Source organism: Saccopteryx leptura, chromosome 2 (assembly GCF_036850995.1).
Source record: "Saccopteryx leptura isolate mSacLep1 chromosome 2, mSacLep1_pri_phased_curated, whole genome shotgun sequence".
Lineage (NCBI taxonomy): Eukaryota > Metazoa > Chordata > Mammalia > Chiroptera > Emballonuridae > Saccopteryx > Saccopteryx leptura.
This window is the reverse complement of record NC_089504.1, coordinates 262124170-262136500: the sequence shown is the minus strand read 5'-3', so window position 1 is coordinate 262136500 and position 12331 is coordinate 262124170. Positions and strand designations below refer to the sequence as shown.

The 12331-nt window shown below is 36.3% G+C and overlaps 1 protein-coding gene across 5 annotated transcripts in view; it reads right to left on the bottom strand.

The window, feature by feature from the left end:
* RASAL2 (RAS protein activator like 2) overlaps positions 1–12331 on the bottom strand; it is a 327762-nt gene that overhangs the window by 102874 nt on the left and 212557 nt on the right. Inside the window, exon 1 of one of the 5 annotated variants that reach the window (XM_066361618.1) lies at positions 10262–10390. The exons of the other annotated variants lie outside the window; for them this stretch is intronic. Coding sequence (XP_066217715.1) covers positions 10262–10274 — 13 coding nt within the window. The 5' untranslated portion in view covers positions 10275–10390. Of the gene's footprint in view, positions 1–10261; positions 10391–12331 lie in introns of those variants that run through there. 5 annotated transcript variants of the gene reach the window in all.

Sequence of the window (12331 nt, the reverse complement as noted above, 5' to 3'; positions counted from 1 at the left end):
GATTTTGTAAACAAGAAATAAGAAATGTTGATTATAAAAGATTGATAGGTTTGTCTATGTAAAATTACAAACTTTTAAACATCCAATGACCTTAAAAAAATAAAAAGACTAGTTACAAATTGAGACTATATTCACAATACACAGGACTGTTAAAAGGTTACTATCAAGACCATATAAAGAACTCCTATATATAAACAGAAAGAACACAACAGCTCAATAGAAAAAGGAGTGAGAGATAAAAAGGATTTCACCAAAGCATTAACATAATCAGCCATATACATGAAAAATGTTCACTATCACTGGTAATGAAGTTTGCAAACCAACCATTTTATCTTTATTACCTGACAACAAATAAAAATTCTGACAATACCAAGTATTATATAGAATATGAAGGTCTTAAGATTTATATACATTGTTAATGGTAAACAGTTTGGCATTATTTGCTAACAAATAATGGGTTGAGCACTGATACACCCAAGACCCAGGAATTCCATTACTAGGAATATAGCAAATTACCTGTGAGTGGATAAAAAAGCAGGTATGGACACGAGCGTTCACAGCCACACTGATATCAAAAGCAAAACTCTATTAACAGACCAAACTGTCTTCACTTGAGATCAAACTCCAATACCAAACCCAACCAAAATTTTAAATTGGTTTGGTATATTCAATGTAAAATAATACGTAGTCAAATAATGAACTACAGCAACAATATGGAAAGACATTAGTATTATAATATTTAAGTGAAGAAATAAGTCCCAAAGAGTATATAAAACTAGCCCTTTATTTGTGGTTGAAAACAAGTAAAAATTAGAAATGTGTATGAAAGTTAATTCTCCACACAACGATCTACAGTCACTAATTCCAGTTGAAATATCAACGCACATTTTTCCTTTATTTTTTTGGCTGAAGGTGGAGGACAACTTGATTCTACAGCTCATTTGGAAAAGTAAAGGCATAAAGTAGAAAGCCAAACACATTTTGAAAGGAAGAACTAATTAGAGGGAATTTGCTTTATCAGCAAGACAAAGACATTAAAATCTGTGGTTTTTAAAACATTGTGATACTGATGTAGGACTAGAACAGTAAGTCCCGGGAACAGAAAAAGAATCCAGAAGAGAAATATAGACATTTAGTTGATAATAAAGTGTTTTCAAACCAGTGTGGAAATAGACCATTCAATAAAAGGTGCTGAGACAATTGGCTATACAGTTGAAAACAAATTTCACAAAACCAAAACTAATTTTTTAAAAAGCCTAATATTTTACCTTGAAAAAGGCCTTTCTAGGCATGACACAAAAGCCATAAATTTTAATGGAAGAGAGACAAAATGAAAAAACCTAAAAATTTAAAGCTTCAAATAGCAAAAAAAAAGATACCCTCAATGTTGGGCAGATAAAATGTATTATGCTCACTTTGCAAAAGATGACGCTGCCCACGTGGAGGCCGTTGCCCAGGTGATATTAATGTGTGTTGGGAGCAGGCAGGATCGTTGTAGCCTGGGGCTTGGTTTTGGGATTAAGCCTTTCCCACCCTTTTTGATGTAGGGCGGTACAATCCAATTATGCCTCAGAGAAGTGACTTTGTATTAGAGACTTCCCTGTTTTGTATATTGGATTAAAGGTTTGGATTTCTACACTATAAAATGGGGGCAGAACCAGAGCTTGCTCTCTTGGTTACTGAGATTAGCATTAGAGAGCAGAGAGCAGAGCAGAAAGAGGCCACGTGGAAGAGGCCAGGAGAAGCAGCCAAGATGGCGGAGTGTTGAATGAGAAGCCAGTTCTTGCAGAGTTTGTGCAGGGAGAAGGAAGGAGATGGGGAACAGAGGTGAATAAGTCTGGTGAGCTAGAAACCTTTGATTCTAGGAAACTCGGATAAGTCAGTAGCTTTGTGAGCACTGAATGTGACTGGGTTTTGGAGCCCAGTGTGTGTTTTTTACTTGCCCGCTGGGTGCAAGCTAGAATTAAAGATGGTGGCCCATCAGTTTTTGGCTCCGTTGTTTCTTTACCGACTGTCCGAATCCAATGCGAACCTGCATGGGCCAGGCGGCTGCTGTGATGGTGGCCGTGGCCACTGGCTTTACACTCAACAAATTTGCAAGGCTATTTAATGCATCTATCAAAATATGAAATGCTAACTATCTTTTGATATTATTACTAGGAACCAATCCTACAGATATATCATCACAAACAATTGGATATAGATATATGTACAAAGATATTTAGCTCAAAGTCGGTAATGACAAAAGCTAAAAAACACTAAGTGTTCATAAAGAGGAAAACAAATAAATCTACAATGAAATAAGCAGCCTTCAGAGATCTACAGGTAGAGATATAATGAAATGAAAAGGTGTTTTCAATATAAAAATTTGAGGAAGAAGTGGCAGAAGTTGTCAAATACTATGAGGCATTAAATGACAGGCATTTGGAAAGTTCTGTAATTGGAAGGCAGTTTTGAAAATGGGCAGAAAACTGTCATAATGGTGAGGATATGCAACCTCTAAGGACCTGGGTGCCTCCTTAGAGTTCAGATCATTCTCTGACAGCAAAATAACTTGACAATGAGAAGGTCTTTAACTATTAATTCAGTATTTTTGTAACAAAAATTCAGGACTGTCATTCATCAATTGATGAAAAATATGAGGTTGGATCACACATTCATCCACAGTTAATTTGGCATTATAATTTGTTAATCATCATTTACACAAACCCTTTATTGTGTTTTCCATTATTTTAATAAAAATGGTGGCGGGTTGAAAATGCAAATGCTGGTATCTCAGAAAAGCACAGGCCTCATAAAACTAATATTAACTTAATTGATATAAAGGTAAGAGTTGTTAACTATGCCAGAATATCATTAGAATATCATTAACTTCAAGAAAATGGTCTACTTTCCTTTGGGGTGGAGGGGGAAGGAGGAGCATACTTAGGAATCAGTAGGAAGGCTGGATGTTTATGATGTGGGTCTGTATACACACCCTGGTATAATCCCCTCCCCGAGTGAAGGTGGGGCCAAGGACCTGTTAATATGATGGGATAGCCACTCCCTTGAATAGGCTGCAGTAAAAGGCAAAGGTGGTGACACAGTGACTCTTGTGACCATGTGGTGTTGTATCGGTCTCCATGACAGGAGACTAGAGTTAGAGTCTCTCACTGGCTCTGAAGAAGTAAGCTGCTCTGTTCTGGGACAGCTACCAGAATGGGACCCAAGGGCGGTCTCTAGAAGCTGAGAATAGAATAGCTCCCTGTCCAAAGCCAGAAGAAATCAGGGATCCCAGTCCTACAACTGCCAGAGGAGTCTGGGCTCCAGATGAGAATGCAGACTGGGTGACACCTTGGTTCTGACCTTGGGATACTCTGAGCAGACAACCAGCTACACGCTGCCTGGATTTCGAATCTACAGAAACTGTGAAATAATACACGAAGTCACTAAGTCACCAAGTGTGTGGTCAAACAGTAGTAGAAAACTAATGTAGTATGCCCACATGGAGCACTGAGTGTGTAAAACCAGTGAGAAGTGAGGATCTAGTGGAGAAGATTGCAACAAAGGGATCCAGATGGAACTCACCCCTGTAACCAGCATCATCTGGATTAAACAAAACAGAACAGAACATTACCAGCAACCAGAAGCATTCCTTATGCACCCCTTCCAGTCATTACCCCGTAATAATTATCACTACCCTGATTTCTATCACCTCAGATGAGGTTGAATCATATATAAACGGAATCACACGGCGCAGATAAACTTTTGAGACTTTCATGCTCAACATATATTTGTGAAATTGATCCATTCTATGGCACAAAGCAGTAGTTTGTTCTTCAATATTGTATGGAATTCCACTATATAAGGAAATAAAACTTACCCACTCTACTGCTGATGAGCATTTGGGTAGTTTCCCAATTTTAGCTGTTACGAACATTTTTGTGCAAGTCTTTTGGTGAACCTATGCATGCATTTTTGGGGGGTATATAAACTGAAGTGGAATTGCTGAGACATAGAGCATTGTTCAGCTTTAACAGATATTGTCAAATAGTTCTCCAAAGCAGTTACACAAATTTATACTCCCTTAAACATTGTATAACAACTCCTTTTGTTCTAGATTCTTGGCAACATTTGGTATATCTGTTATTCCCATTTTAGACATTTTGATGGGTGTGTATTTCCATTTTGGTTTAAACTTGCATGTCTCTGATAACTAATGAAACTGAGCATCTTTTTTATACACTGAATGGCCATCTGGGATCACTTCTTTTATAAAATGGGCAGTCAAATCTTGCTGTTTTCTCACTGATGAGAAGTTCACTACATATTATGATTGGATATTAAAACTTAAAATTTTCTCTTTTCACACTGTCAGAGATTATTATAGGTGATTATCAGAGAAAAATGTAATATAAGCAACATCTACACTAAACATATAGAGCCTTAAAACAGCTTCTACTCTTTTGTAACACAAAATTGAGAAGAGAAAAAGAGAAAGAAAAAGTCTCCCTTTAAATATTTAATTCAAAACCTAAGCAGCCTGACCAGGCGGTGGTGCAGTGGATAGAGCGTCAAACTGGGATGTAGAGGACCCAGGTTCAAGACCCTGAGGTCGCCAGCTTAAGTGTGGGCTCATCTGGTTCAAACAAGGCTCACCAGCTTGGACCCAAGGTCACTGTCTTGAGTAAGGGGTCACTTGGTCTGCTGTAGCCCCCCAGTCAAGGCACATATGAGAAATCAATCAAAGAACAACTAAGGAACTGCAACAAAGAATTGATGTTTCTCATCTCTCTCCCTTCCTGTCTGTCTGTTCCTATCTGTCCCTCTCTCTGACTCTCCCTGTCTCTGCCACAAAAAAAAAATCCCACAACCCCCCCTCCCCCCCAAAAAAACACCTAAGCAAAATGAAAATGGGTTAATAACTTCTGACACTGGGAGAAACCCACTGGGAAACTGTCATAGAGCACACCACTTCACAGGAATAAAACTGTCACGCCCGTGAAGTTCACTATTTAAAATTTCACTGTTAGATACGTTTTGCAGTTTGTTCACAGGAAGATATGTTTCTGAAAAAAACAACAACTGGTAAATAATTGGTTGGATTTTCCTTTTCAAAAGGACCAGAGGAAAGCTTGACATCTGATTTGAAAACACTACCATTTTAAAACAAACCAAATAAACAAACAAATGCTGCCCCCCACACACACCCCCAAAAATAAAGTGGTGCCCTGAAGGCTTGACCTAAACAGTTCTGAGGCACAGGGGACAACTAGATAGACTTCTACTGATTTTCTGCCTTTTATATTATAATAAACTCTTCTGCACAGCACTGTTTAGTTTTATATAAGCTAAAATATGTTTCCAAGGGAGATTGGTTTTCATTCTTTGATTCTTTGTAACGACAGCAACAACTTCTAGGATTTCTTCTTTATATCATGTTTTTGGTTTTTGTTATTAAAAATGGTCGACACTGGCTCCAGTTGAAAAAACAAACACTTCTTTGGAAAATTTACCTTTAAAAGTTGATAGCCAATCAAGTATTTACTGAGTGCTATATTTATAAGGCAAGGAAATGAATAAAACTACTAAAAATATATTTCAAAATTTTAGTAACAGTAGCTATGCAAATATTTACAAGTAAAATGATGATACTCATCAAATAGGGTGACATTTATTATTTCAGGAAACTACCATGACGTTTCACTGAACTTTAAGTAGAGGCAAAATACTTCAAGAAATATCTTAGAATGTACTGGTATGTTAGCAAATTATATGGATAAAGATTTTAATTTACTAAGAATCTTCTTAAATTTCAGCTGTGTAATAAAGACTTACAAAAATTGGACTGAATACTATGTGATGTAATTCCTCTACCATATGCAAAAAGCAATAATATAATCTATTACCCTTTGAGTAATTAGTATCTATATACTTAGAGAAAATTCTAATAAGGAATATTCTATAACTATAGTGAGCAATCTCTTAGAAATGAGTTCTTTACAACAAGCTGTTGGTACACAAAAAGATGATTATCCTTCCCTATTAATAGACTTACTACATCTTGGCCTTTCCTTTGACTGAATAAACCCAATTCTTTTTGTGTAGTTACACAAGCCAGGTTTTTTTGTTTTAGTTTGGTTTTTTTTGGTGGTTCCTCTAGCACGCACTTTGATACTTCTTTTCTTTCTTAAAAAATAAAATAAATGGTTTCATTTATTTACCCGACACTACATTCTAGGTGTTCCTGGAAAAAAGAGTGATGGAAGTAGGGTCCCAAACATTTTAACTGTTTCCTGATTCAAGAGACCAGAAATCAAAACAACCACACGCAACCCATTTGAAGTATAATTTCACAAAAAAGTTACAAACCCAAATATTAAGAAGTAAAAGAATATCCAGTTTTTCCTACATATTAACTCAAGGAAATACCTATGAATAGTTAACCACACAATAGTGCTGCTACGTTCTTCAGAGATACTCCATCTTCCTTGGAATTAGATGCATGACATCAGAGTGAGCAACCTGACCAACCGGTGGGCATCCTAGGTGACACCTGATCCTGAATGACACGGGCTTGCTCCTGGCAGCTCAAGTTGCTTACTCTCTTAACAGTCTGTCATAAGAGGGAGCTCAGAAGCAGGTAGTTTCCCTTCAAAGAATAGGTCTTCACTAACCTAAACTAACTTCAAGTTGTTTCAGAAATTCACTTACTCATAAAGTACTATAAATCTAAGAATGGCAAAATGTAAAATTAAGAGTCAAATTATTGATCAGAACTCCTCACTGGCTCCCTCTCCACATGTCAAATTCATGGTGCTCTGAATTCAACTGAATGGTAAGGTCTGAGTGGGGGCAGGGAGGGCCCAGAGAAGACAGGCTTTCATCTGAATCATAATGACTGACTCAGTAAGACTCACATACTTGTCCACTGTGTACAAAGAAAGTATTCTCAGTAGTAGTGCTTAAGGCTTCCAAACACAAGCTGAGATCATATCCAAAATTAAATGTGGAATTCTGACAGACTGAATGCCCATCAGTACTTAAAGGAAAAAAAAAAGACAACATAAGGATTCATATTGCTGAGTCATTACTAATTTTCCTGACTCACTGATCACTAGAAAACAACAGGATAGTTTTTTCCTGCCTTCTCTGCAAGGAAAAAATAGATATTTTAAGAAAGTTTATGCAAACTGAAGTATGAGAATCTTGTGAACCTTATTTCCCATATAGGAAACTGAAAACAAGAACAGACCACTAGAGGGCGTGAAAGAACATACAAGAACAAAAAGAACAAAACTAGTCTCTAACTGCCTCTTGAGTGGTTGCAGAAGGTCAAGACTAACAAAAAGGGAAATGCAATGATGTTGTCCACATAAAAGGACTCCTAGAGTTTTGAATGAATTATCAGGTAATTTTTATGAGTAAAGAATTAATTTGACAGCTCAGAGCATTTTACATATCCAGCCTTAAGCCCCTGTCCCTGGCCAATCTTGTTCACTTTTGTTTGAAGAGATTTCATTCTTAAAGTTTTAAATGAGATGAAAAAGACAGAATTATACTCAAGAGGTTAAAAGAAATTGCAGCAGGAAAGGAGATATAACAACTCCTTCGAGTGAGACTAAAGTTTTGATCACCTATAGCCAAACTATTACCACAAAATGTCATAGCTATATGGCAGAACTCTTTATCATTTTTGAAAATTTAATATATAAACTATATTTATGTGGATATATATGTATGTATTTCATGAAAAAAATTTTAAAGAAACTAATATCAAGGGAAAAATCATGAGCACTGAAAATGGCCTGCCTTCTAGAAAACATGGTCACAAGAAAATTATTTCACATACACATGAGAGTTTCTTTTCTCATGCCACTCACTCCCATTTAAAACTTATCTTTAGTCATAAAACAGGCACCTTATTATTGCTTTTCTCTGACAAAGAAAGAATAAATGTGCATAATAAATGTGAATAATTTTTATTCAGGAGAGAAAACAGAGTATGTGTATTCTAATATCTTCTCTTTCTAATGCATAGTAGTGAGCTTTGTAATGATTAGTTTGGTTAATAAAGTAGTTTCTTTCCAGTTAGGTCAATAAATTACCAGCAACAATAGATTAATGACTTCTGATTGTTTCTGACATGAGGAAATACACTCAGGCCAAAGGTCCATTATCTATCTATAGATCTACCTACCTACCTACCTACTTACCTATCCATCATATGCACACATAACATAATATACACACACTTAGCATGGCAGCTTGCTCCATATCCACTCAGGATACAAGATAAGAGAAAAACCTAAGTCCTGTGTCATACAACATGAATACGGTTAAGTTGGATGAAGCATTATGTCCCCATTCTCACAGCCATCAGTGCTCTTATAAACAGTGTGCTTAAGTAATGGATTCTACAGTAAGACAAACAGCCTCTTGTTTCCTACTGGGTAGAGAATGCACTTTGTAATTTGGTTTTCGATAGCCGAGAGCAATAATGAAACTCACTGCTATTTATTCCTTTATTCCTTACAACGTAACTGCCCATCCCACAGAGCCTTGTAAATCACAACTGCATTTACACAGACCCAGTCGAAAACTGGAATGAGCAGGTCAAGCTTCAGCACAAAAGAACAACATTGCTTCACTGTGCTTATAGCCAAGTCAAGCTAACTTGTTCCCAGAAGTTGTAAAGAGCCATGACAGATCCTTTTGACAGTGGCTATCTTTACTATTTAGCTCACTAGAATAGTGTGGCCTCTCTCAACCCCACAATGGTCTCCAGGAAAATGGATAGGGCAGCAACCTTTTTTAGGAACTAAATGAAAATGTATGAAGACAGATGTTCACTGTCTATTGTGACTCTTAAGATCCTCCACTTAAGTTATCCTCTAGTCTAACATATAATTCATGAGGTGAAGTAACAGAGGACCATTACAAATGGAGAAAAACAGAGCTAGACCTTGGATAAGGAAGCAATTGGTCCAGAGTTGGGATAGTTTTTAAATGTTATATTTAAAAAAATAAACAGAGAAGGCAGTGAATGTGGGATGATATTTTCCTTTCAGTAAATAGAAAAAACTTTACTAACAAATTATACAGAAAATTCCTTAATCCCAGTCTTTCAAAGAAATTAAAGCCAATTTGAAAGAGTTTTAATTGCATACACAGATATTCAGAATATGCTACAACTAGGTAATTATTTATTTAAAAGCAACATACAAACTATAGTCATTTTCCTTAAGTGAAAGCCATTTTTTCCTTCTGTAATTATTTTGTTATATATTTTTGGTTTTGTCCAACAACATGGCATTAATATGCTTTCATGATGTTTGTTCCCTGATATTTCCTCTCCACATTTCAATCTAGGTTTATAAAACATTTGGTCTATAAGTAGCAATAATTCATGGTATCTGAGGCCTGCAGATACAGTATAGATGAAAAAAAACAACAACAAAAAAACCCCAAAACTTAAATGTAACCAATTCCATGAATAAAACAGTAAACTGAAAGTCAGATGTGGATTTTCATTTCAATTTTGTTCCTAACTATGATCTTAGGCCAGATTAAATCACTCAGACCTCAATGTTCTCATTGAAATGGAGAGATGGGACTATAGATGGTCTCTAAAGTCTCAAATTTAACTTTCAATGAGCCAGTGAGATAACTTGTCATTATTTCAATGAGATAGCCTGTCATCTATTGGCAGAGGATACTAAAAGCCTACCTTGGGCAGAAAGAACAAGCAGAGTTCTCATTTGAATGTTTTCACTGTTGTTTATGGACCCAACCTGTTGAACTTTCAAATGACATAGATTTATGATGTGCTACTAAGACTTAATCAAGGCTATTAGAATCTTATTGATGGTCAATACACTGTCTCTCTCAGAAAGAAATGATATATATCCATTTCCAGGTATCTTAATATTTCATAAAGAATGTAGGGAGAGATCCAGAATAAGAACCCACTTCAAATTATTAAAAGAACAGGCAAACGTTGCAGTATTAATATTCTGCTGTGATTATTATCCTTGTAATTGGTCTGGGTTTCTCAGACGGCTATTCCTGTGCTAGATTTTGTACTGGAACGCTGAGAGCTTCCACACAATATTCTGTGAACTCACAGTGATGAAAACCAACCTATATTTTAAAAGCCAAAAGTCACAAAGGTAAAGTCACTGATTTGTATAATAATAATAATAATAATAATAATAAAGCTACACTCCCTTCACATACAAACTTTTCATTTCAGTCCCAGATAGACTGGAGAAACTCTTACCTGGGGTCTGCATTCTGGAAAGTTTCTGGGTGTCGCTAACATGATCTTTCCGGCATGCCAGTCAGAAACTCAAAACACTTTGTACACCCTGCTCGCCCATGCTCTCTCGCTCTCTTTCGCTCTCGCTCTGTGCCTCAGACAGTTTGGAATGCAGAAAAGCCAGAGCCAATGCCAGCCAAACTCAATCCTTTTTTTTTTTCCTCCCAGTTCTTTCGCTGGAGAGCACTGAACAATAGCTACCCTCCTTCACTCCCTGGTCTCGCTCACAGCACTGGGGACAGGAGAGCTGCTTCGGAAGCAATGCGCCTTACCAAGCCAGGTCATTCACTTTTTCTGTCCCAAGTGGCAGTAGGGTAGGTGAGTGCATCTCTTCTTTGGAAGTAATTTTTAAAAAATGCAATCTACTTCAAAATCGGTTCTATTTTAGGGATAGAAGAAAATTTCAAAGATTCTTCCTTGGAAATGTTATTATGCTCAATTAAAATATAAACTTTTCAAAGTACAAAAACCAGGCAAATATCTTACAGCTGATGTACAGCTAGTGTTAACATATTGCTACCTTAGACACACTTAATAGATCACCTTTATCCAGAGAAAATATTTCAAATTTAGGAAAGAAAAGTTTTATTTCCCTAAAACTTCATTCTCATCTTCCTTAAGCTAGAAGTTCAATTTAAAAAGAAAGAATAATCAAAAACTAATTTTATAAACTGAGTGGCTCCCATTAAGTCATTTAGATGTGAAGAAATTATAGATAACATAACTATCCTCAGCCACCATTTTAATTTATTTCAAAATCAAACATCTTTCTAGGGTTTGTTTGTTTTTTCTTTATTCCAAAAAGGGAAGGCAGGTCAATGATGTCATCTTCATTATCGTTATGATGACCTAACATATTATGCAGCTGCTCAGTTGCTGAGGTTAGCATGTCAGGACTGATCAGTTAAAAAATTCACAGTTTGAATCACTGAGCAGAGCACAGTATCAATCTGTTATCTAACATTTAACAAATAGCTGATGGAATGCATATATCAGGGGTCAGGAACCTTTTTGGCTGAGAGAGACATGAACACCACATATTTTAAAATGTAATTCTGTGAGAGCCATACAACGACCTGTGTATGTTATGCATTATCCAATAAAAATTTGGTGTTGTCCCAGAGGACAGCTGTGATTGGCTCTAGCCACCCGCAATCATGAACATGAGCAGTAGGAAATGAATGGATTGTAATACATGAGAATGTTTTATACTTTTAACATTTTTTTTATTCAAGATTTGTCTGCGAGCCAGATGCAGCCATCAAAAGAGCTACATCTGGCTCACGAGCCATAGGTTCCTGACCCCTGGCATATATGCTATCTCTATATGCATGTATGTGTATATATGTATGATATTACATATATCTCACATATCTTGATATACATATACCTATGTGTGTATATATGTATATAAAATATGTATCTGTGCATATGTTTATCCTTTGGCACCCTTTTTTCCCCCCACCCTTTCCCTCCCCAAATACCAATGATTTAAATTTAGTCTCTTTTAATTAAGTCATAATTTGTTTTTGGTTATCTAGTCTCATCTTTCTTCAAGAATCATAATGCTCTAACATTGCATTTTCCTCTGCGTTTACTTTTGGTTTCCTATTTTTACTTCAGATGAACTAGTCCTTTAAACCCTATTGTTACTCAAACAAGAATCATAGGGAAAGAAAGACATAAACAAAAGTTGTATAGAAAGGAACAAACTAAGGCTCTGACTTGCAGACCACAGATTGCCACCCTGCCCCATTCAAACAAAACACCAACAACCCTATTCTCATCTCACCAAAGGCAATGCAAAGCTTTATCATTATTATTAATTGTCATTTACAATTGACCTTAAAATAGTGCAAAGCACACTAAAATTATTTTTACTCGTTATTCCTCAGAAAAGATAGGTCATGACTTCCATAATTCTATCCAAGAGTTAGAAGTAAGAACAGTGAGTCTAAGTTACAACAAAGATTTCAGCTCAATAAAAGGAAGTTGGAACCATTGGCAATAGCCTCCTCAGCGCCTGCCTGA